The sequence below is a fragment of the Panthera leo genome, chromosome B1, assembly GCF_018350215.1.
Source record: "Panthera leo isolate Ple1 chromosome B1, P.leo_Ple1_pat1.1, whole genome shotgun sequence".
Lineage (NCBI taxonomy): Eukaryota > Metazoa > Chordata > Mammalia > Carnivora > Felidae > Panthera > Panthera leo.
The window spans coordinates 96,739,191-96,765,984 of record NC_056682.1 but is presented as its reverse complement, the minus strand read 5'-3'; the positions used below and the strand labels follow the sequence as shown (position 1 = coordinate 96,765,984).

The 26,794-nt window shown below is 35.5% G+C and overlaps 1 protein-coding gene across 3 annotated transcripts in view; it reads left to right on the top strand.

The window, feature by feature from the left end:
* INTU (inturned planar cell polarity protein) overlaps positions 1 to 26,794 on the top strand; it is an 88,097-nt gene that overhangs the window by 37,902 nt on the left and 23,401 nt on the right. For all 3 annotated transcript variants that reach the window (XR_006201723.1, XM_042935546.1, XM_042935545.1), the window contains exons 5-12: positions 450 to 568; positions 6,189 to 6,278; positions 13,816 to 13,893; positions 20,931 to 21,120; positions 22,836 to 22,889; positions 23,539 to 23,601; positions 24,409 to 24,630; positions 25,230 to 25,715. Coding sequence is in view for 2 of the 3 variants with exons in the window: in XM_042935546.1 (XP_042791480.1) it covers positions 450 to 568; positions 6,189 to 6,278; positions 13,816 to 13,893; positions 20,931 to 21,120; positions 22,836 to 22,889; positions 23,539 to 23,601; positions 24,409 to 24,630; positions 25,230 to 25,715 (1,302 nt within the window). In the remaining variant the exon portion in view is untranslated. The remainder of the gene's footprint in view (positions 1 to 449; positions 569 to 6,188; positions 6,279 to 13,815; positions 13,894 to 20,930; positions 21,121 to 22,835; positions 22,890 to 23,538; positions 23,602 to 24,408; positions 24,631 to 25,229; positions 25,716 to 26,794) is intronic.

Below are 26,794 nucleotides of genomic sequence, written 5' to 3'. Positions count from 1 at the left end.
AGTAATTAAAATTAAAGACTCTTACAAGTTACATGTGGTATCCATACAGATACACTACCACAGGAGATCAGAAAATTTGAGTAATTAAATATAATAATATATTATTATTAGAATTTATTGTAAAGGAGATTAAAGTTTAAAATATTGAAATTAATTGTAATTATTCTAACTAATGAGTGTCCTACTCAGTATATATTTTCATATTATGAACAATTTTGACAGTTTGTAACTGACTTCCAAATGTAGTGTTTTAAATACTAGGTAATGTGTTAAAATTCCAGACATACTTCCTTTCTTGTGTTTGTTTGAATGAAACTTCCCCTGAAGCTGAAAGGATTCATTTTTTTGTTCTTTTCTTAATAGTACAAAGCCTGAAGTTTCCATGACAAAAGTAATGGTTGGAAAATTTGGGGGGGGGTTGATCACTTCTCTTTCTTTTCATTTAACAGCAGGAAATTCTTTATCATTATCCAGTTTCTGATGCATCTCAGAAACTGAAAAGTGTGAGAGGGATATTTCTCACACTCTGTGACATGTTGGAAAATGTAACTGGGACACAAGTTACTAGGTAAGAATTGATTTTTATTTAGCTTTTATTCTATTTCTTGCAAGTTCTGTACCTTGGTTCTGACAAAATACTAATACAAGTACTTATTATACAAATATATTTGTATCTATAATGTAGATATCTATATAGCAGATATGATGTCTGCAGATATTTTGTTTCTTACCTAACATTTCTACCGGTCACCTATAAGGTGTAAGTTCTCAATACAGCTGTAGATCTGGGTGTTTGGCATACTTTAAATAACAAATTTGGACTAATGACATATATTGTAGCATTTATTCATGAAGGTGGTATTTCTTAAGCATGACATTATGTTGAGTCTGGGCTCTTTCATGTTTTTGTCTTGATTATTAATTTGCTAGGCAGTACTCCTGTGGTTGGTAAGAATGACTGAACACTGCATTTTTCATGTAGTTCAAAATAGTCTGTTCTACAACAATGACAGAAAAAAACACAATACACATACACTTTAAGAAGAGGAGCTAGAATGTTCCTTGTATCATCTGTGCAAGTTAACTTGATGAATAAACAACACTGATGTGAAATAATTTTTTGAAAAATAAAATATACCATATACTCAGTTATAGAGCCACACATCCCATTCAAAGTCGATTGATAAGCCCTGACTTTGAAATGCCACAGTTAACTTATGGGAGGAGGATGCTCAAAACTTGGTTGAGTTTTGTTTTTTGTTTTTTTAATAAAATAAATCTAGGGATTACAAACCATTTTTCTTTCTTAATATTTCAAAAGTTTTAGAAATATAAAGTTGGATTTTCTAAGGCTTTAACTTTTCCCATCTTTTGGTAAAAATGACACCTCTAAGATTCTAAAAGATAAGATCTGCAAGACAATAGCAAGAAGAATTTCCTTGTTTTCTAAATAAAAGTCATGTTTAATTCTGGGACTCATTTTCCAGACACTAGTAACTGAGGCTATATTTAATATATAAATTTGCATTCAAAAACACATGTTGAGTAAAATCATATGGTATTTGTCTTTCTCTGACTTATTTCACTTATCATAATACTCTAGCTCCATATATGTCATTGCAAATGGCAAGATTTCTTTTTTTTTTATGGCTGAGTAATATTCCATTGTGTATTTATATACCACCTCTTCTTTATCCATTCATCAGTCAGTGGACATTTAGGCTCTTTCCATAATTTAGTTGTTGTAGATAATGTTGCTATAAACATTGAGGTGTATATATCCCTTTGAATTAGTGTTTTAGTAATCTTTGGGAAAATACTTAGTGCAATTGCTAGATGGTAGGGTAGTTCTATTTTTAACTTTTTGAGAAACTTTCCTACTGTTTTCCAGAGCATCTGCACCAGTTTGCATTCCCCCCAACAATGCAAGAGGGTTCCCTTTTCTCTGCCAGCATCCATTGTGTCTTGTACTGTTGGTTTTAGCCATTCTGATAGGTATGAGGTCATACCTCATTATAGTATTGATTTGCATTTCCCTGGTAATGAGTGATGTTGAACATTTTTTCATGTGTCTGTTGGCCATCTGTATGTCTTCTTTGGAAAAATGTCTATTCCTGTCTTCTGCCCATTTTTTTAGTTGGATTATTTGTTTTTTGGGTGTTGAGTTTTATAAGTTCTTTATTTATTTTGGATACTAACCCTTTATCAGATACGTAATTTGCAAATATCTCCTCCCATTCCATAGATTGCCTTTTAGTTTTGTTGACTGTTTCCTTCACTGTGCAGAAGCTTATTTTGATGATGTCCCAGTAGTTTATTTTTGCTTTTGTTTTTGTTGCCTTAGGAGACATATCTAGAAGTAAGTTGCTACAGCCAATGTCAAAGAAGTTACTGCCTGTGTTCTCCTTTAGGATTTTAATGGTTTCCTGTCTCACATTTAGATCTTTCATCCATTTTGAGTTTATTTTTGTGTATGGTGTAAGAAAGTGGTCCAGTTTCATTCTTCTCCGTGTTGCTGTCCAGTTTTCCCAACACCATTTGTTGAAGAAACAGTCTTTTTTCCCATTGGATATTCTTTTTTCCTCTTTGTTGGAGATTAATTGACCATATAGGTATGGGTTTGTTTCTGGGTTTTCTATTCTGTGCCACTGATCTATGTGTCTGTTTTTGTGCCTATGCCAAACTGTCTTGATCACTACAGCTTTGTAATAAAACTTAAAGTCTAGAATTGTGATGTCTCTAGCTTTGCTTTTCTTTTTCAAGATTACTTTGGGGGTGCCTGGGTGGCTCAGTCGGTTAAGCGTCCAACTTCAGCTCAGGTCATGATCTCACGGTCCGTGAGTTTGAGCCCTGTGTCAGGATCTGTGCTGACAGCTCAGCAAGACCTTGTCTTGTTCCTGACCATAGAGGCAAATCTCTCAGTTTTTCCCCACTGAGGATGATATTAACTGCAGGTTTCTCATATAAGGCCTTTATTATGTTGAGATATGTTCTCTATAAACCTGCTTTGTTGAGGATTTTTATCATGAGTGAATGTTGTACTTTGTCAAATGCTTTTTCCTCCTCTATTGAAATATTTTTAAATTTTTATTAATGTGGTGTGTCACGTTGCTTGATTTGCAAATATTGAACCTCCCTTGCAACTCAGGAATAAATCCCACTTGATTGTGGTGAATGATTTTTTTGTAATGTTTGTTTATTTTTGAGAGAGAGAGAGAGAGAGAGAGAGAGAAAGAAAGGGGGGGAGGGGCAGAGAGAGAGAGGGACAGACAGACGCTGACATCAGCAAGCCCAATGTGGTGCTTGAACCGATGAACTGGGAGATCATGATCTGAGCCAAAGTCAGACACTCGACCAACTGAGTTGAGGCAACTTGGGTGCCCCATGAATGATTTTTTTTAATGTGTTGTTGGATTCAGTTTGCTAGTAGTTTATTGAGAATTTTTGCATACACGTTCATCAGAGATATTGGCCTAATGTTCTCTTTTTTAGTGGAGTCTTTATCTTTGCAACGACACAGATGGAGCTAGAGAGTATTATGCTAAGCTAAATAAGTCAGAGAAAGACAAATACCAAACAATTTCACTCATATTTGGAATTTAAGAAACAAAACAAGTTAGCAAAGAGAAAATAAAATGAGAGAGGGAGGAAAACTAAGAAACAGACTTTTAACTATAGAGAACAAACTGCTGGTTACCAGGTGGGAAGTTGGTGGGAGGATAGGTAAAATAGGTGATCGGGATTAAGGAATGCACTTGCTGTGATGAGCACTGGATGATGTATGGAAGTGTTGAATCACTGTATTATACACCTGAAACTAATATTACACTGTATGTTCAATTGGAATTTAAAGGATTTTTAAAATTTATTTTATGTCTTTATAAATAGTTATTTAATTTTGAAAGAGACACAAAGCACAAGTGGAGGAGGGGCAGAGAGAGAGGGAGAGAATCCCAGCAGGCTCTGTGCTGTTGACGAACAATGAGATCATGACCTGAGCTGAATCAAGAGGTGGACACTTAACCATCTGAACCACCCAGGAGCCCCAACTAACTGGAATTTAAATAAAACTTAACAAAAATTTAAAAAATATAATGATAGTAATGCCTGAAGACGATGTTAAAAAGATTAAAAAATATAATGTCTAGCAAATAGTATGCACTTGATTATAATAAAAAATAATAACAATAACAAATAATATGTATTAAACATTAGAGAAAATAATTAAAATAATGATATGAAAAAATATGTTGCAGGCCTCCTTTTATTTTTTATTTTTACTTTTTAAATGTTTCTTTATTTTTTTGAGAGAGAGAGAGAAAGAGGATGCCCATAGGGAGGGACAGAAAGAGAGAGGGAGAGAGAGAATCCCAAGCAGGCTCCATGTTCAGCATGGCGCCCAGCACAGGGCTTGATTTCACAACCATGAGATCACAACCTGAGCCGACATCAAGAGTCAGTTGCTTAACTGACTGAGTCACCCAGGTGCCCTCCTTTTATTTTTTTTAAACAGCTTTATTGAGACATCATTCATTTATCATACAATTTGCCCATTTAAAGCGTACAATTCGGCAACCATCACCACAGTCAATTTTAGAATATTTTCATGATACCCAAATAAAAACCTATACTGGACATTTCATGTGAATGAAATCATAATACATGCTTATTTATGACTGGCTTCTTAGGATAATGTTTTCAAAGTTCAGGCCTCCTTTTTAATCTTATTGGAAAGAAATTTTGTTTTAAGTTTCTCCATGTGGATTTGATTTTTTCTTTTTACTCTAAAGGATAGATGTTATTTTACTTGATGTTTAGATCTTGTTATTAATGATAAGATATGGATTAAACATGTGGAAAACAGTAAATGTAGGTAGAAAAACTTTTTTGTAAAACAGTAAATATGAAAATGATTATTATTTCAGGGATTCCTTAGCAACATGTACGTCTTGTATACACAGTTTTAAAACTATAGTAATATTAATGTCTGAGTATAAAAAGAATCTAATATTTGTCAAAAAGCATATATATTTTTAAACTTTATTAAGACAAAAGTAATATTTCTTTTGAAAAAATCTATTTCAATTCATGTTTAAAATCCCACACACTTATCTCTATTGTAATATAGAATATACATTATATTCCAAGGACTCAACCAATGAAAACTGATGTGTGTATTCTCACTTAAAGAAAAAAAAACACTAAAGAAAAAAAAAGGAAGGGGTATATCTGGGCGACTTAGTTAAGTGTCTGACTCTTGATTTTGGCTAAGGTCATAACCTCATCGTTCGTGAGATCAAACCCCCCATCGGGCTCTGTGCTGACAGCGTGGAGCCTGCTTGAGATTCTCTTTCTCCCTCTCTCTCTCTCTGCCCCTTCCCTGCTTGCACACATGCACATGCTCTCTCCCTCTCAAAAATAAATAAACTTTAAAGCAAAAACAAACACTGAATATGTTTTCTTCACACCATCTACCCGCATTACAAGAAGGATCATACTCTGTTTTCATTGTTCTTTATTATATCTCTTTTTAGAACACATTTAATATGTTTTCCAACTTGATTGAAGTAGAGTAAATTGCATATATGTAAAATATACAATTTGATCAGTTTTGACAGAGGTGTATGACCCTGAGACCATTACCACAATGAATATATACATTATCCCAAAAGTTTCCTTGAGTACATGTTTAAATCTGACTTATATTTTGGTTCTTTGTTTAAGTACATGTGCCCCATATTGAATTATCACTTGTGAGCTGGAACCATGTTGTCCTTTCTTTGTAATTTCTCTTAATAAATAGAAATTTCTCTTAATAAATTCTCTTAATAAATAGGCAATCAGAAAAGATTTGTTAAATTAGCACAGTCATGGAAGCTTTCTTTTGGGAAAAAAATAGTGTATAGTCACTTAATTTAGCAAAAGAATTTCAATACGTTTTACTGTAATGTGACTACTTTTGTTTGACCTGGAGCTTTTTATAGGTATTTAAAAGAATATTTCAGAATACATTATTGTTCTTATACAATTCCTTGCCTTTTCTGTGTGACAGATAAATGCCAAGAAACTTGTTTATTAAGCATGCGGTTCTTAAATCATACCATGTGTAATCTTTTATGAGTGACTGTTTATAATTTTATGACATTTAAAGATATTCTGACTTTATTTTCAAATCTATTTTTTCTTAGCTCATCCCTTCTTTTAAATGGGAAACAAATCCATGTGGCTTATTGGAAAGAATCTGACAAGTTGTTGTTAATTGGCCTGCCTGCTGAAGAGTAAGTTGAGATCTTTGTTTACCTTAAAATCTTTTCTAATATATTGCTAACAAAATCTGTTTCATTAAAAGTATGACATTTTTGTCAAAAGGCAAACTCCTTTAAACAGTCTTATGTTGGGGCACCTAGGTGGCTCAGTCTGGTTAAACCTCCAACTTCAGCTCAGGTCATGATCTCATGGTTGGTGGGTTTGAGTCCTGCACCGGGCTCTGTGCTGTCAGCTCAGAGCCTGGAACCTGCTTCAGATTCTGTGTCTCCCTCTCTCTCAGACCCTCCCCTGCTTGTGGTCTGTCTCTCTCTCTCTCAAAAATGAATAAACATTAAAAAAATTTTTTTAATAAAAAAATAGTCTTATGTTTTAAATATCTGTTCCACCAGTGCAATTGCTACCTATGTTAATTTGATATTAAAAATATAAAAAGCGCTGGGAACACCCAGCTAGACCAATTAGTAAGAAGAAGGACTTTCAACACACTTTCTTATGAGATGTGGCCAGTGTGAAGGTGGCTGAGAGATGACCTTCTCTGCTCAAACTTTTGACAAGATTGTGGTTTGGATTTTGTGTGTTCGGTTTTTTACTGTTGGAGATTTTGGAAAATTAAAAGTCAAGGAAAAAGGTGTTTGGCCCTGATGTTGAGCACCTTTGACAAAATACAGTTGACCCTTAAACAACGTGGATTTGAATTGTGCTGATCCACTTATATGTGGGTTGTTTTCAATAAATATGTTAGAAGGTTTTTTGGAGATTTGTGACAGTATGAAAAAGCTCACAGATGAACTACATAGTCTAGAAATATTGAAAATTTTGAGAAAAAGTTACATACATCATGAATGCATAAAATATGTGTAGATACAGTCTGTTTTATCATTTACTACCATAAAATATACACAGATCTATTATTAAAAGTTAAAATTTATCAAAACTTAAACAAATACTTACATGGAGCTATTCGCAATTGAGAGAAGTATAAACAAATGTAAAGATACATTATTAAATCATAACTGCATAAAATTAACCATAGCACATACTGTACTACTGGAATAATCTTATTGCTATCTCCTATTGCTGCTGTTGCAGTGACCTCAAGTGTTATCTACTTACAACCCCCCGTGACGTTAATCATCTCTCTGTGAGCAGTTTGTCTTTCCAGTAAATTGCAGTAAAAAGTGATTTCTTACAGTTCTTGCATATTTTTCTTCGTGCAATAGTGTAAACCTTGAATAACACCGGGGGACCCATATGAAGTGCTACTAGTAATGCTGGAAATGCTCCCAAGAAGCAGACAAAAGTTAGGACATTACAAGAAAAAGCTAAATTGCTTGATATGTACTATAGATTGAGATCTGCAGCTGCAATTGGCCACCATTTCAACATAAATAAATCCTGCATGAGGGCCATTGTAAAAAAGGAAAGGAAATTCCTGAAGCCATCACTACAGTTAGGCCAGCAGGTGCAAAAACATTGCACTTTTTGTGAAAGATCTTTTTATCTTGTATTGAAAAAGCAATTTTTATGTAGGTGCAGGATTGCTAGAAGGAAGGCATACCTACAGACTAATATGATTTAAGAAAAAAGCGGTCATGATATGACAACTTAAGGCAAAGGGAAGGTTAAGGATCTAAAGCAGGAGAATTTAATGCCAGCACAAAGGATGGTCTGACAATTTTAGAAGCAGGTTTAGCTTTAAAAATGTCAAGATATCAGGAGAAGCAGATTCTGCTAAGAGACTGCAGATGACTTCCCAGATGTCATTAAAAAAATCAGTGAGGAGGAAGGATATCTGCCTCAAGGTTTTTTGTTTTTTGTTTTTTAATGTTTATTTATTTTTGAGAGAGTGCAAGTGGAAGAGGGGCAGAGAGAGGGGGACAGAGGATCCGAAGCGGGTCCTGCAATGACGTCAGCAAGCCCAATGTGGGGCTTGAACTCATGAACCCCAAGATCATGACCTGAGCTGAAGTCAGACACTCAACCAACTGAGCCATCCAGGTGCGCCTCAAGGTTTTTAATACAGACAAAAGTGCCCTATTCTGGGAGAAAGAAAAATGTTGCATAGGACATTAGTTAAGAAGAAAAATGAGCACCAGAATTTAAGGTGGGAAGGAATAGGCTAACTCTGTTTTGTGAAGATACAGTCAGGTTTATGATTAGGACTGCCCTTATGTATAAAGCTGCTAAGCCCCAAACCTTGAAGAGAAAAGATAAACACCAGTTGCCAGTCTTTTGGTTGTACAACAGGAAGGCCTGGGCAATGAGAATCCTTTTTCTGGACTGGTTCTGTTGATGCTTTGTCCCTGAAGTCAGGAAGTACTTCACCAGTAAGGGACTGCCTTTGAAAGTTCTTTTGATATTGGACAATGCCCCTGGCCACCCAGAACCCCATGAGTTCAGTACCAAAGATGTCAGTCTACTTGCCCCCAAACAAAACATCTCCAATTTAACCTCTAGATCAAGGGGTCACAAGGGCCTTTAGACATCATTACACATGGTACTCTATGGAAAGGATTGTCAATGCCATGGAGGGGGACCCCAATAGAACATCATGAAAGTCTGGAAGGACTACACCACTGAAGATGCCATTGTTGTTATAGAAAAAGCCACAAAAGTCATCAATCCTGAAACAATAAATTCTTGCTGGAGAAAATTGTGTCCAGATGTTGTGCATGACGTCACAAGATTTATGACAGAGCCAATTAGGGAAATCATGAAAGAGATTGTGGATCTGGCAAAAAGGTGGCAGGGCAGGGAAGTGAAGGGTTTCAATATAAAGATCTTACAAAATTTCAAGAGCTAATAGACACCACACCTGAGGAATGAACAGAAGATGACTTAATGGAGATGTGCCATCTCCACACATGGCCACATCCAGTGCCAGCAAACAAATTGACACTAGACAATCCGGCTGTAACGTTCTAATTATTCAGGACTGCTTTTGACCTCTTTTACAACACAAACCCTTCTATGATATGGGCACTAATAATAAAGCAAATGGTGGAAGAAGTTTTGATAACATATAGGAATATTTTTAGAGAAACGAAAAAGCAGAAAAGTCAGAAAGAAATTACGATATATTTCTGTAAAGTTACACCAAGTGTGCCTGCCTGTCCTACCTCCCCTTGCACCTCCACATCTGCTTATGCCACTCCTGAGACAGCAAGACCAACCCCTCCTCTTCCTCCTCTACTCAATATGAATACTTTCTCCGCCTACTCAATATGAAGATGAGGAGGATGAAGATCTTTATGATGATCCACTTCCACTTAATGAATAGTAGATAATCATTATGCCATACAGTTAATAAACTTATCTGTTGTGCATTTGTGTGTCTTCGTGCAAGTCAATATTTGCAAAAATCTAATAATTGTACAGCAAGAACTGTGTCATCATCATCATTGTATAAGTATTCATCTTGTAGAACATCACATGCAAGATTTCTGTGGAAGGGAATAGTCTATCCTTATAGAGGCATAAGATGATTGATATTTAATATAAAATTAATAATGTGTTAGTGTTCTTACTGCTTTATAACTTTGCTTTTTGCTTTTTTGCAGCAGTGTTTCCAGTATTGTGTTATGAATATAATACAGTGTGCCCTAAAAAATTTTAAATATTTACTCTCTAGTCTGTAGGCTAGGCTACCATGAAGTAATACTATCAATTATACTAGGCTACCATAAATAAATCATATTGCTCTTTCTTCATTATCAACACATAAGTTGTCTGTAAATAAATATGAATTTCTTTTTAACATCTTTTCATTTTGGGTGTCTAGTGTTAGTAATATGTGTAAATCTACAGTGTTTGTATCGTATAAGACAGTATTGATGTAGGTACTGACAGATGATTCATCTTGTAAACAGATGATACAAACTTATGGCATCAATTTCTCTTCTTATGATTTTCTTAATAACATTTTCTTTCCTCTAGCTTGCTTTATTGTAAGAATACAGTATATAATACATACAAGATATGTGTTAATTAACTGTTATCATAAGGCTTCCAGTCAACAGTAGACTATTATTATTTAAGTTTTGGGGAAGTTAAAATTTATACTTGGATTTTCAGTTGCCTGGGGTGTAGGGACTCCTAACCCCTGCATTGTTCAAAGGTCAACTGTAATGAATATTTAACCTTAAAGTGACTTCTCTAATGGTATGTTTTATATTATTATTTTCACCTTCTTAACTTTTAATTTTAATGTATATATTATTTTTATAGTTGGAGATAAGAGCTGGATTGATGTTTATGAGTAGAATGTGAACCCAGGGACTACGTTAGGTATTTTACATTCATTCATCTCATTTAATCTTCAAAATCAGCTCCAGATGTACGTCATGATCTCTGGCCCCATCTTATAAATGAGGAAAGTAAAACCAAGAGAAGATTAAATAACTTGCTAAAGATCACAAAACTAACAAGAAGCAGAATTGGAAGTTAAAGGAGAGTCTTTCTGAATTATTTCTGAAACTACATTGCTTCCCTAATGTCATAAGACATTAAAAGCTGGGGGGGGGGGGGGGATGGGGTAGGAATATGGAGAACTGCCCCCAAGGAGAGGTTTTTAATTATTGTTAGACTAGTCTTATGTCCCTGTTCAATGATTTTTTAAAACTTGTAATTTAGATTCTTCCCTGCTTTAAAAAAAAAAAAATTGACAACTTCTATTCAACTATTAACACATTTTAGTTTTAACCTTTTGGTGCATAGAACTATCATATATTATCTACCAAATAGTGATCAAATATCAAAATAAATACTATATTATGTGACTGACACAACGTTAGAGAATACCAGTTTAGATAACTTTTCTTTTGGTGTTGCCTTATGCTTCCCAAGGAAGAAAAAAGTAGACCTCAAAAAAATGCATTATACAGCTACTCTAGACATGAATATGACTATTTTCTATTATTGATGATTTTGTTAACAAGATTTCTTTCATTATATAACAGTGTATTTGTTATCTATTCCTAGGTAACAAATTACACCAAAATTTAGGGACTTAAAACAGCAGACATTTATTATCTCATAGGTGTCTTTGTGAGTCAGGAATTCATGAACGACTTAGCTGGGTAGTTCTGACTCAGGATCTGTATTGAGGTTGCAGTCAAAATGTTGTCCAGGGATACAGTTATTTGAAGGCTTAACTGAAGCTAGAGCATCTGCTTCCAAGATGGCTTACACACATAGCCATTGTTGAGAGGCCTTAGTTCCTTGCCAAATGGGTCTCTCCTGTAGAGCTGTTGGAATGTCCTCACATGTCAGCTGGCTTCCCCCAAAGCAAGTTATGGAGAAATAGATTTCTCCAAAACAGAGAAAGAGGGGAAGCTGACTTAGTCTTATAAATGATGCAGTCATTTCCACTATATACTATTTGTTAGGAGTAAGTTGCTAAGTCCAGCCCACACTCAAGGGAAGGGCAATTAAGCTCTACCTCTAGAGAGGAAGAGTAGCGAACAATCTGTTGACATGTTTTCATACCACAAACAGGAACTCCAAAGGAGACTATAGTGAAAAATTATCCAAATGATTGTGCTTTAAAGATGTCTAATTTTGGACAAAAGGTTATATGATCTGTCATGAATGTATGGTTCAAAAATTTTTTTAATTTCATTTATTTCTGTTCTAATCTTTATTTTTTTTCCTTCTATTGACTTCGGGCTTTGTTCTTCTTTTTCTAGTTCCTTTAGGATGTAAGGTTAGGTTGTTTATTTGATACTTTTTTAGTTATCAAAGTAGGCCTGTATTGCTATAAATTTCCCTCCTAGAACAGCCTTTGCTGCATCCCCAAGATTTTGACCATTGTGTTTTCATTTTCATTTGTCTCCATGTATTTCCTGTGTGTTTCAAAATGTTTAACTTGAAGGATAATGGTGCTGTGACATATACTACATGGTGATTCCCTTAACCAGCTAATTTGTATTTTTCTGACTCAAAAGAGACTATGATGAACCCTGCTAGAATACTGCCTTATGTCAATGGGTCAGATTATGAAAAAACTGAGTTGTTTTGAAAGTATGGGTTTACAAGAATTGGAGGACACTCATTATAAATTACTTTAGGATAAAATAATTATGCTTAGACTTTTATAGTGGCCCAAACAGCAAAAGAAAGAAAACAGAAAATACAATGGTAAGCTGAAGGTAGTGTAGACAGACACAGGGAAAAGGAAGGCCCTGCTAAGGAACTGAGCAGAGGCTGCTCAGCCACATTCTGATGCTATCAGCCAAATTAATTATGCAGATAGAGACAGTTTCCAGGCAAGGTTTTACCCTGAAGCCAAAAAAAAAAAAGGCTGTCCCAGCTGAGCTGAGCTCTGAATTAAGGTTGTGCTGCATAGGGGATGCTCTAGCCAATTTCCCAGTCCTTATTACTGGGTGATGGGGATAGAAAGTGTCTACCCTAAATATTAGTCATTCCTATCCTGGGGAACTTGGTTTGATAAATTAGAATGAATTTGAAGATCCCCTTTATTCTACTCTGTACCAGATTCTTTTCCTCATCCCATCTTGTTTCACATAGCCATGAAAGATAGGAATTATTATTCTACTTTGTTCAAACTGAGAAATAGAGTATGAGAGATCATGCACAAGGACCTCCTCAGTGTCAATTAATAGGTCTTTGTATCTCTAACACTGTGCATGTGGTTTGTAATGGAAGTGGCAGGCCTGGGATTTTTCTCTTATTTGTCTTAAATGCCAGTCTATGCATTTCCTTCTTTGCCACTATGCCTTTTACGAGCAAAATGAGAAAAGTGCCACCCCACAGAAGATCAGGTCAGGTGTATAATCCAGGAACATGTGTTTTCAGAGGGGAGATCATCTTCCTGTGATGACTGCAGTGAATAGTGGGGACCCAACCAGGAAGTCATTGTGAGGTAGTAGAGAGAGTAACTTTAGAGCTAAGAAGATTGATGTCCACAGGCAGGTTCTACTCCCTTTAAGTCCTTGTACAAGTTACTTAACTTCTTGGACCTCAGTTTACCCATTGCTATAATAGCAATAATCAGACCTACTTTGTAGAATTTTTATCAGGCTACCAAGAAAACAGTTAATTCCATTTCTTTCCTCTACTTTCTTTCCCTTCTCCCATTTGTTTAGGGGTGTCTTTTGTCACAGAAGTTGGAGGTTCGGTTGAAATCTGGGTAATACTGGAAAGTGTCAAGAATTTAGCATTTTTTTCTGAGCTCAGATACTGCACTACTTTATATGCATTAATTTAATCCTCAAAATGAACCTGAGAAGGGCTTAGTGATTATTCCCCCATTTTATACATGAGGAAACCGAACCCTAAGGAGGTATAAATAATTTCCACGTAGGCAGTGATATAAAAGTCCTTACTTGACCCATGCTAGAACTCCAAGTCTAGATATCAGAGTCTTCAGTTGCTAATTCAGTGAACCATTTTACACAGCCATACTCGCAGTTGACACACAGACTTTTCACATTCCTTACATATAAAATGGAACGATGTTCTGCTTCTTTTAGATATGTATCACTTGGTTATGTTATAAATGAACAAATGTATTTTTCTTCTTTTTAGAGTTCCTCTCCCTCAGCTAAGGAGTATGATAAAAGATGTTGCCCAAACCTTAACATTTATGTATGGTTCTTTAGATAGGTAAGTATGAATTGAATCTCAAGTTTTTTGTTTGTTTGTTTAAAAAAAAAACAAAAAAACTTTTAACCACAGAGAACAAACTGATGGTTATCAGAGGGAAGGGAGGTGGGAGGATGGGTAAAATAGATGACTGGGATTAAGGAGTGCACTTGCTGTGATAAGCACTGGGTGATGTAGGGAAGTGTCATATCACTATATTGCATATCTGAAATTAATATAAAAGAGTGTTAACTATACTGGAATTAAAATAACTTAACAAAAAATAATACTAAAAATAATAAAGATACCAGTGCTCCTAAAAAAATGAACCTCAAGTTTTAAGCACATGATTCCAAATCACCTTTTGCATTTAATACTTTTCCTTGTTTGGCAAGTTAGTTATTAGTTTTGTTTTTTTTCTTTCTTTCTCTGATTTTCTCATCTTTTATTACTGGCTTCATTTTACAGTTCTAGGCACTTTTTCACTTGATCTATTCATTGCTTTTTCATTTTTGGTCTCATGTTAGTTTAGCAAAATAAAGTAAAATAGTGATAAAACCATAATTATATTCTGACTTGATATATTTCTATAGAAGCAAATATAAGGGCATTTCTTCAAAACAAATACGAAAAGGAGTAAGAAGATTTTAAGTTGTGTTGTTCTCTCATTATAAGACCAGTGTCAAATGCACTGTCCTAAAATGTGATTCTTCTTTCTTAAACCAATTTTTAAATTAAAAAAAAAAAGCACTATTAAAATATATAAATGATACAGTAAAGATAATTTAGTTTCATGTGTGTCATATGTTTCCTATACAATATGAATACAGTATATATATTCCCTTTTAAAATATGTGTGGGCTCATGTTATGCCTATTTTCCTGCTTCTTGTTTTTTTAACATTACAGTAAAATATGATGCATCTTTCTTGATCTAAAGGAGGCAATTTGAGGTAACTTCAGGATTTGAACACATGAAATTATGGATGAAAAAAAAGATTTTTCTGTTTGTGGGATTTTTTCTAAGTTCCAGTACTTCAGAGAGCTAAAATGATACCTTTGCTTTCAAAGCCTTAAGAGTATATAAGTATAAAGATCCAAAACAGTTTATATGTCTTTCCAAACCACAGTGGTATTGGCTCCCTGTTTATCTCTTATGGATCTTTGTTACCACTGTTCTCAAAGCAGCCTGAAATAACTTTCTGTGACATTGGGACTGTGTAGTGTACAGAATTCTCCTCAACAAGCCTCTTAGAAGACACATCCCTCTCAAACCTAATTACTGGTGAGCCTTTTCCAAATATGTGAACTACAAAAGGCCAGGCAGCCACCAACATTGTTTTTAACTTTTACTAATAAGGAAACTTTTAACCAATGAACAGTAAGGATATGGTTGTAAACTACTTCCTTACATTTACACTGGGTGAGCAAACCTTGCCATGTTTTACTTTAACTGAAGCTTTATGTTTTCATAAAAACAGAGATAATTAAAGATTAAATTCCTGAGATGAATTCCATAACTTAAGACAGTCATTTGGGGTTGTTCTGCAAATTCCAAATGGACGAGGTTATGAGCAGAGGGACTCTTCATTTCTGTGAATTTCATTTTGAAATTTAGCTTTCTTTTACTTGGAAGTATCACCAAATTGGCAGCAAGTTTTAGTTTCTTCTTGTTCTAGTGAGAATTGGAAAGGCAAACTAAGATAATGAATGTGAAGATCCATTGAGTTCTTACGACCAAGAAGCAGTATGGATCCAAGATGTTGTTAATAGTCATTTTGTAGTAATTTTTAATAAGGTTTTTTCTAATTATGAAAGATATTAAAGGCCCATTATGAAAAATTATGAAAAGATTAAGAAGTCCAAAGAGTTAATTTTTTTAAGTTGTGAGCTGTTTAGTTCCTGTGAGCCACAGAAAAGTGATTATGTATTAACAAGTTTAGGGGCATCTTTGTGGCTCAGTGGGTTAAATCTCTGACTCTTGATTTCTGCTTGGGTCATGATCTCATGGTCATGAGATCAAGCCCTGCATTGGACTCCGTGCTGGGTGTGGAGCCTGCTTAAGATTCTCTCTTTTCCTCTCCCTTTACCCCTCCCCTGCTCATGCTCTCTCTCCAAAAAAAAAAAAAAAGTTTAATATTGTGACCATATTAAAGATAGATTTCCTCCACTATTCCTAGCAAAACTATCAGCAGACTCTGAACAGTCTGTCTCCAAAACATATCTCAAATCCATTCATTTCTTTCCATCCTCACTATCACCTTGTACAGCCACCACCATCTCTCACTGCTATAACAATCTTCATTCTTGCCACTTTAATAAATTTCCAGGGATATTGGCCTGTAGTTCTCTTTTTTTGCTTGGTCTCTGTCTGGTTTGGGAATCAAAGTAATGCTGGCTTCATAGAATAAGTCAGGAAGTTTTCCTTCCCTTTCTATTTTTTGGAGCAACTTGAGAAGGATAGGTATTATCTCTGCTTTAAATGTCTGGTAGAATTCCCCAGGGAAGCCATCTGGTCCTGGACTCTTATTTGTTGGGAGATTTTTGATAACTGATTCAATTTCTTCACTAGTTATGGGTCTGTTAAAATTTTGTTTCTTACCATTTGAGTTTTGGAAGTACTTGAGTTTTGGAAGTACCTCCCGTTTGAGTTTTGGAACTACAGGCCAATATCCCTGATGAAAATGGATGTAAAAATTCCCAACAAGATACTAGCAAATCTAATTCAACAGCATATAAAAAGAATTATTCACCATGATCAAGTGGGATTCGTTCCTGGGCTGCAGGGCTGGGTCAATATTCACAAATCAATCAATTTGATACATCACATTAATAAAAGAAAAGATAAGAGCCATGTGATCCTGTCAATCAATGCAGAAAAAACATTTGAAAAATTCAGCATTCTTTCTTAATAAAGACCCTTGAGAAAGTCGGGATAGAAGGAACATACTTAAACATCATAAAAGCCATTTATGAAAAGTCCACAGCTAATATCGTCCTCAGTGGGGAAAAACTGAGAGCTTTCCCCCTGAGGTCAGGAACACAACAGGATGTCCACTCTCACTGCTGTTGTTTAACATAGTGTTGGAAGTTCTAGCATCAGCCATCAGACAACAAAAGGAAATGAAAGGCATCATAATTGACAAAGATGAAGTCAAGCCTTTCACTTTTTGCAGATGACATGATACTATACATGGAAAACCTGATAGACTCCACCAAAAGTCTGCTAGAACTGATACATGAATTCAGCAAAGTTGTAGGATACTAAATTAATGTACAAACCAGTTGTATTTTTATACACCAATAATGAGGCAACAGAAAGACAAACAAAGAAGCTGATCCCATTCACAATTGCACCAAGAATCATAAAATACCTAGGAATAAACCTAACCAAAGATGTAAAAGATCTGTATGCTGAAAACTATAGAAAACGTATGAAGGAAATTGAAGAAGATACAAAGAAATGGAAAAACATTCCATGCTCATGGGTTGGAAGAATAAATATTGTTAAAATGTCAATACTACACTATCAACAATAGCCAAAGTATGGAAAGAGCCCAAATGTCCATCGATGGATGAATGGATAAAGAAGAGGTGGTATATCTATACAATGGAGTATTACTTGAATGAAAAAGAATGAACCCTTGCCATTTGCAACTATGTAGATGGAACTGGAGGGCATTATGCTAAGTGAAATTAGTCAGAGAAAGACAAAAATCATAGGACTTCACTCATATGAGGACTTTAAGAGACAAAACAGATGAACATAAGGGAAGGGAAACAAAAATAATATAAAAATTATAATAATAGGGAGGGGGACAAAACAAAAGAGACTCATAAATATGGAGAACAAACTGAGGGTTACTGGAGGGTTGTGGGAGGGGGGATGGGCTAAATGGGTAAGGGGCACTAAGGAATCTACTCCTGAAATCATTGTTGCACCATATGCTAACTAATTTGGATGTGAATTTAAAAAAAAATTTTTTTTTAAACGTCAATACTACCCAAAGCAATCTACACATTCAATGTAATCCCCATCAAAATTGCACCAGCATTCTTCTCGAAGCTAGAAACAAGCAATCCTAAAATTTGTATGGAACCACAAAAGACGCCAAATAGCCAAAGTAATATTGAAGAAGAAAACCAAAGCAGGAGGCATCACCATCCCAGACTTTAGCCTTTACTACAAAGCTGTAATCATCAAGACAGTATGGTATTGGCACAAAAACAGACGCATAGACCAATGGAATAGAATAGAGACTCCAGAATTGGACCCACAAATGTAGGGCCAACTCATCTTTGACAAAGCAGGAAAGAACATCCAATGGAAAAAAGACAGTCTCTTTAACAAATGGTGCTGGGAGAACTGGACATCAACATGCAGAAGAATGAAACTAGACCACTTTCTTACACCATTCACAAAAATAAAGTCAAAATGGATGAAGGACCTGAATGTGAGACAGGAAACCATCAAAACTCTAGAGGAGAAAGCAGGAAAAAACCTCTCTGACCTCAGCCGCAGCAATTTCTTACTCAACACATCTCCAAAGGCAAGGGAATTAAACGCAAAAATGAACTATTGGGACCTCTTTAAGGTAAAAAGCTTCTGCACAGCAAAGGAAACAATCAACAAAAGTAAAAGGCAACTGATGGAATGGGAAAAGATATTTGCAAATGACATATCAGACAAAGGGCTAGTATCCAAAATCTATAAAGAACTCTCCAAACTCCACACCCAAAAAACAAATAATCCAGTGAAGAAATGGGCAGAAAACACGAATAGACACTTTTCTAAAGAAGACATCCAGAGGACCAACAGGACATGAAAAGATGCTCAACATCACTCCTTATCAGGGAAATATAAATCAAAACCACACTGAGATACCACCTCACTCTGGTCAGAGTGGCTAAAATGAACAAATCAGGAGACTATGGATGCTGGAGAGGATGTGGAGAAACGAGAACCCTCTTGCACTGTTGGTGGGAATGCAAACTGGTGTAGCCGCTCTGGAAAAGAGTGTGGAGGTTCCTCAAAAAATTAAAAATAGACCTCCCCTATGACCCAGCAGTAGCACTCTTAGGAATTTACCCAAGGGATACAGGAGTGCTGATGCATAGGGGCACTTGTACCCCAATGTTTATAGCAGCACTTTCAGCAATAGCCAAATTATGGAAAGAGCCTAAATGTCCATCAGCTGACGAATTGATAAAAAAGTTGTGGTTTATATATACAATGGAATACTACTTGGCAATGAGAAAGAATGAAATCTGACCATTTGTAGCAATGTGGATGGAACTGGAAAGTATTATGCTAAGTGAAATAAGTCAGGCAGAGAAAGACAGATGTCATATGTTTTTACTCATATGTGGATCCTGAGAAACTTAACAGAAGACCAGGGGGGAGAGGAAGGGGGGAGGGGAGTTACAGAGAGGGAAGAAGGCAAACCATAAGAGACTCTTAAATACTGAGAATGAACTGAGGGTTGATGAGGAGTGGGGGAGAGGGGAAACTGGGTGATGGGCATTTAGGAGGGCACCTGTTGGGATGAGCACTAGGTGTTGTATGGAAACCAGTTTGACAATAAACTATGTTTATTAAAACAAAAAATTCCAAATGCGGTTAAAGCAGTCTTTTTACATTATAATCTAGCCCTACATATCTTTCTGATTTCAGATTTCAAACCACATTTCCTCTCTGGCTGGTCTGTGGACACCCTGGCCACACTTGTTCCACACTAGGGCTTTTGCGCTCTTTTCTCTCCCTAGGTCTTCTTGACATTGGGATCTCAGCTAAATGTCCATTCTCAAAGACTCTTCCCCAACTTTTGATCTAAAATAACCAACCAGTTACATCACCCATTCACATGATCTTGTTCTCTGTATATCTCTTTGTACAAGTTCATGTTTTTACTCTTTGTTCATTAGTTGTCTTTCTCCATTAGAACATGAGCTCCACAGAAGCAGAGACCTTGTCTTTTGTCTTGATATTTTTACTGCGGTAGCTCCAGCAATGAGAATAGTGCCTAGAACATAGTTGGCACTCAAGCAATTTGTTGAATGAATCCATGAATATTATTCTGATGTATTAATGGTACATATACTAGCTATTGTGTTATCAAGCAGGCTATTCCAATGAATAGTTGCAGGCAATGCTCTATTATTTTTACATAACTAAAGTCAAGTGTTTAGTGTGTGTGTCTCTCTCTCTATCTCTTTTTCGGTTCTTCAGTAGTGTTGCCTACATTAGTGAAGAGGGGAAAAATAACTTAGGCTAATTATGTGCTTACTGTGTTCAGTAAGTAATAAGTATAATAAATAAATAAATAAATAAAGTACTAAGTACTTTGCATGCAAGTCAGATTGTATTATCCCCATTTTTAGAGTTGGAAACAAAAGTTCAAAGAACTTTTCCTGAGATAACTACCTGGTAAAAGCAATGATAAGATTCAAAGACAAATATGTTCTATTACAAAGCTCAAAATTTCTTTATTATTCCATCTTGCCTGAAAGATATTGAGAGGTTAAATGGTTAAGAGATAAGGTAAAAGCAACTTACATTTTTTTACAAAAAGGTTACTTCAGTCCATTTTGTTGTAGATATACCGCTTGTGTTAGCCCTGTGGTTCTTCCATAATACCATCTACTCAGTGCATTTGAAAGTAGGTTTTCGGTGCAATAACATTATAGCAGTAATTCTTTTTTTTTTTTTATTTTTTTTAACGTTTTTATTTATTTTTGAGACAGAGAGAGACAGAGCATGAACGGGGAGGGGCAGAGAGAGAGGGAGACACAGAATCGGAAGCAGGCTCCAGGCTCTGAGCCATCAGTCCAGAGCCCAACGCGGGGCTCGAACTCATGGACCGCGAGATCATGACCTGAGCTGAAGTCAGATGCTTAACCGACTGAGCCACCCAGGCGCCTCTAGCAGTAATTCTTCATAAGGGAGAGGAGGAAGGAAGAGAGCCTATGTATTTGGGAAAGATCCACTCTCCTAGGGACATACAAAAGATGACCACTATTTCCATATGTTTTTCTGACTTACAGCTGTTGTTTCTTCAGTGCCTTTTGCCAGGTTGAGAATGTTCCTCGTCTGGATCATTTTTTCATCTTGTTCTTTCAAAGAGCACTTCAGCCTACTAAACTACATTCCAGTGCCGGTTTGAACGCACAACGATATGATGCTTCCAGTGCAGTGCTTTTAGACAGTCTCCCTGGAGTTCGGTGGCTCACACTTCCACAGGAAATCAAGGTAATCCTGGGTGTCGTAAATAAAAATCAGAACCAGTTGCCTTGTAATTTTTTATCTTCTCTCTTTTTTAGCCTTTTTGTATTTTCAGGATTGTGGGTAAGAGTTGAAGCCATTGATTGATGAAGTAGGTGATCCAGTACAGTGAACTTAGACAAATATTTCTTTCTAAACAGAAATTAGCTCTCTCATCTTAAGCATTTTCTCATTTAAGCGTTTTCTAAATTTGTAATACTTCTCAGAAATCATAATTATATGGTGTGACTTGCTTTTGTTTGTTTATCAGATGTTCTTTTTTTTTTTAATTTTTTTTTTTAACCTTTATTCATTTTTGAGAGACAGAGACAGAGCATGAGCGGGGAAGGGGCAGAGAGAGGGAGACACAGAATCTGAAACAGGCTCCAGGCTCTGAGCTGTCAGCACAGAGCCCAACGTGGGGCTCAAACTCATGAACTGCGAGATCATGACCTGAGCTGAAGTCAGACGCTCAACCGACTGAGCCACCCAGGCGCCCCAGATGTTTTTTTTTTAATGTCATTTTTCTTAAGGTACACTGGAATAATTAAGAGAGTAGATACTTTGTTCTCTTAAGGAATGTGAAGAAACAATTATTGTAACCTTGTACGTTAGCCTACAGAGTTCAGTAGCAGGAATAGCAGCCTGTAAGCATTAATATTTGTGAGATCAGAATTAACAAGTGGGTACTTTTCTTGTTTTCTATTATTTTTTACAAGAGCACCAAAGCCACAAAAAGGAGTACATGAAATATTTGCTAGATACAGAAAAATGCAGGTCACAAATGAGTAATAAGTCATAGAGTGTGAAAAGTATTGAAAGGCATGACTAATGTTTCCAAAGCTTTTGTCATCTCAGTAAGACACAGTTTGTGAAATAGTCCTGCAGAGAGTGCCTTGGCCTTTAAAAAGAAAAGGAAAAGGAAAAAAAAGGATTCTTTTCCACAAATCGCATTTATGCCACAAGCTTTAACTGCCAATAGTTTTCAATTTATATATATGTATTACAGATTAAACTACAGATTAAATTTATTCTGTTTTTAAATTTTGAATGTTTCATGGAAGAACAAACACATGAAAGAGTTCGGGCAATCTCCATAGAAACAAAAGCTAAATCCTAAGTAAGATTTTTCTAATAACCCTGTAGGGAAGCTAAACTGTGCCAGGTTCCAGGGGAACACTTTTCTTCATGTTTTAATCCATAAATAAAGATTAAAAGTCCTTTTATATAGAACATAGGAAAGAGACAGGGAAGAATGTTTATTTTCCAGGGATCTAACTGTTGAGAAATATACAGCAATAGAGGGGGAAAAAAAAAAACCTCAAAATAGATTGGGTACATTAAGATGGGTTATTTTCCTGTAAGAATTTTGATAGGTTCAAAAATTTCCTAATTCAAAACTAGAAAGCAATTTTTTAACCTCATAAGTTATTTTGCATTGAATACAGAGTGAAGTTCATTTTGTAATAATTGAGATTTAATTGAAAAATGACAATATGTTAAATAATTTTTTTCCATGTAATTGCAAAGCTTAAAACAACATGTTCTATTTTCGGACATTTCTTAAATATCACAAAGGAGAAAGATACTTATTCAATTCTTCAAGTAATTATTAAGCACTTTTATGAGGCCATTACTAAACAATAACCGAGTTAAATGGTTGTGGTTTTTTGTTTTTTGTTTTTTGTTTTTTTTCCACATAGATGGAACTAGACACAGCATTGAGTGACTTAGAGTCTGCAGATTTTGCTGAACTGGTAAGAAAGCTAGTGGATTTTAGGCTTAATGTTGATTTCATATATTGTAAATCAGCCATTATTCTAAATATTTTTCAAGTGGGCATGTAATAATCTTGAAATACGTAGCATTGGATCTCTATTTTGACATGAACAAAATTTATTTTCCTTGCCTTAAAAAAACTTCTTATTTATTTAATTTTTATGTATTTATTTATTTTGATGTTTATTTATTTTTGAGAGAGAGCAGGGGAGGGGCAGAGAGAAAGGGAGACACAGAATCCAAAGTAGGCTTCAGGCTCCGAGCTGTCAGCACAGAGCCTGACACGGGGCTCGAATCCATGGACCATGAGATCATGACCTGAGCTGAAATCAAGAGCTGAATGCTTAATCGACTGAGCCACCCAGGCGCCCCACTTATGTTCTGTTCTTAAATGTCTCTAATCAACAGTATCTTACAAGAATAAAAAATAAGATTGCTTTCAGCCAAAAATATATGCACATTATTTTTCACCCTAATACCCTAGTATGTTCATTTCTAAAGAAGGCACTATGAAAAGTTCAGTTACTAAAGAATATAATTGCCATTTTTAATTATTATAGCTTTACTAGGATTTTTTTAATCATGAAAAACAAAGAATATAAATCCACTGTGGTTTTGTTCCCCCAGTCTGAGGACTACTATGACATGAGGCGGCTGTATACAATTTTAGGATCTTCTCTATTTTACAAGGTAAGTTGAAGGCTGAAATTTTTATAAGTGTCCAACTGCCATATGAAGAGACCTAAAGTAAATTTTCTCAAACTTCTACAAACATGAAAAATACATTTATCTCTTTTCCTTTGAATGTAGTTACCATAAAATTAAGGTCTTCAAAAAAACCCAGTACCTACAGATTTACAAATACAATAAATATTTTTGATATTATTACATTCATTACATACATTGCATTTGCAGATGTATAAGCAGAAACAGTAATGGAGGAACCAAGTGCGTAGGAGAGAAGAGCAATACTCTCTCGGTTTCTTTTTGCAGCAGTGCACTTTTTTTCTTATCCTCAGACATAACCATGTATCTTTTTAGTAAATCTTCTAACATTTCATTGACTTCCATGCAAAGCAAATTAAGCATCAAATGAATTTAAGTGTTTTGGCACTTCAAGAAGATTTTTAAACATGATTTAAAACATATCTAAAAAAGAATCAGACAGTACAGAATGGTACACAGTGAAACGTAAGTCTGTCCTCACTGTAACTTCTCTTCTCCACTTTCCATGCTCAAAATTCAGTTCTTTTCTAACTTTGCCAAATAGTCAGGTTTATACTACTCAGGCCATCTTGCTTTGTGCTAAAGTCTGTGGTAGACTTAACTTATCATAAATATTTGATCTCTAATTGACCTCAGAAAAAGAACATTTATTTTTGCTATGTCTTTATTCTATTTGAAACTGGAATATTTTAAGCTAACTGAAGTACCTGTAAAACTCTTAGAAATATATTATGACATAGTTGACTTCTGTTCTTTGCGGTTAAATTCAAGGGTTATTTGATCTGCAGTCATTTGCCTAAGGATGACCTTATTGATATTGCCGTATACTGTCGCCACTATTGCCTACTGCCGTTAGCAGCAAAACAAAGAATTGGTCAGTTGGTTATATGGAGAGAAGTGTTTCCTCAACATCACCTCCAACCTTCTACAGACTCAAACACTGAAGTCTTTCAGGAACCTGAAGGAAGATATTTTTTGCTAATCGTTGGCTTGGTAAGTTTACTTTGGTTTCTGTGTGTGCGTTTTGGAGTGGCTTTTTTTTTTTGGCCATTTACTATCTTAAAATACACAAACAAATATGACAGTTTAAAATTATGAGCGTGCCAGATACCAGTATTCAAGAAAATGTTATATGTCCCTTATTCCTTTTCTTTTACATCCATTTAATACTCGTGAAGAAATATTAATGAAGCCCAGAATAAGATTTTATCAGGTTCTTAAGATCTTTTGTTCTCATTTCTGTAGTGATTTTATCCTCTGGTTTGTCTTGGGAAAGAGAGACATGAAAAGAATATAGAATCAGAAAAAACGTGATTGTAGATAAAAGGACTTCTAATCACTGTGGCTCTTTGAAAGCTACCTTAGGGAATTCCATGTACCAGAAAGTAGTCTTTGATGGTATACCAAGAGAAGGCAATATGAGATTTGTTTTCAAGGATGATCAGGAAGCATTGAGAATAACTAAGAAACTGAGGCAGTTTTTAATAATCATATGATTATACCATGTTTTTCGTACTTATGAATTTATGCATGCACACTACATATAAACATTTTCATGTAGCTGAATCTCTATTAATATTTTTGTCTTATAGAAGCATTATATGTTATGTGTACTATTAGAAGCTGGAGGCTGTGCATCCAAAGCTATTGGGAATCCTGGACCAGACTGTATATATGTGGATCAGGTCAAAACAACTCTTCACCAGCTGGAAGGAATAGATTGTCGCATAAATGAACGGCTAACATCTTCTCCAAGCCCCTGTTTGTCTTGTGCTGACTGGTTTCTTACTGGATCACATGAAAAATTAGATAGTTTGACAACCTCACCTATCCTCAGTAAGCTTCCAGGTACTTCCAAAGTAGCAACCTCTCCAACATGCAGAAGAATTCTTTTTGGTGACTATTCCTTAAAGACACGTAAGCCCAGTCCTTCCCAAAGCAGTGGAGGATCTGACAATGGTTGTGAAGATGGAGAAGGTATTCACGTGAGTCCCCACTCTACACCAGATACAGTACGGAAACAACAAAGAGAACCTCAGGGCTCTGATGGTTCAGAAGAAAGTGGGGCCTTGCTTAAGGTGTGTGTTCATTTGAGTGTGTACATTTGGGAGCTACTGTCTTTCCAGTTCTTATTTTATAATTGCAAGAAAATTTTTAATGGCAAATCATTCTTCATTTGATCTAGTGGTTGTTTTGGTTATTGTTAGCAAACCAGTGATTTAGAACCAAAAAAGAGAGGGGCGCCTGGGTGGCTCAGTCGGTTAAGCAGCCGACTTCGGCTCAGATCATGATCTTGCGGTCCGTGGGTTCGAGCCCCGCGTCGGGCTCTGTGCTGACAGCTCAGAGCCTGGAGCCTGTTTCAGATTCTGTGTCTCCCTCTCTCTGACCCTCCCCTGTTCATGCTTTGTCTCTCCCTGTCTCAAAAATAAATAAAACATTAAAAAAAATTTTTTTTAATAAAAAAATAAAAAAAAAAAAAGAAAGAAAGAACCAAAAAGAGAAAGAAATATCAAGTAATAAAATAGTAGCATCCAGGACAACTGCTTGACACTACTTACATGTAGGAAAATTCTTTAATCCTTCCTGCTTTCCCTGTTCATCTTTCTTCTGTATTCACAAGGTTAACAGAGAACATCCTAGTTGTGTGGGATTTTAGATGCCTGATTTAAGTAAATAAGCAATAAAATATTCAGCAGAAACAGAGAATCAGAAACTTAAAAAAATATATTTATGTAAATATATGTGTGTATATGTGTTATTCTATAGGTTTTTATAGGGTTTTTTTTGTTTTATTTTGTTTTTATCTGAATCTATAAAGGCTGGTCTCCATTGTCAATAATTTAAAATGTGATTATAAAACAAAGAGAATGTTCATTTTTCAGATTGTTTATTTTTATCCTTTTTCCATGTTTTTGGATACAATAATGTATCCAAATGATCATCAAAGTAGTCACCCCGGGAGGTCTTCTACTATTCTAGTGATGCTCTACTTTCAGAACACTTTTGAAACTTGCTTGTCATTTGGATTGTTGGAAGTGATGTCAGACAAGACATGAAGAAGGTAGAATCTGAGAAGGGGCACCAATAAAATATGAGATTCTGAGTGTCATGGCATAAATAGCCATAGCTTCCATCTTCTAATTCCAAACAATACAGC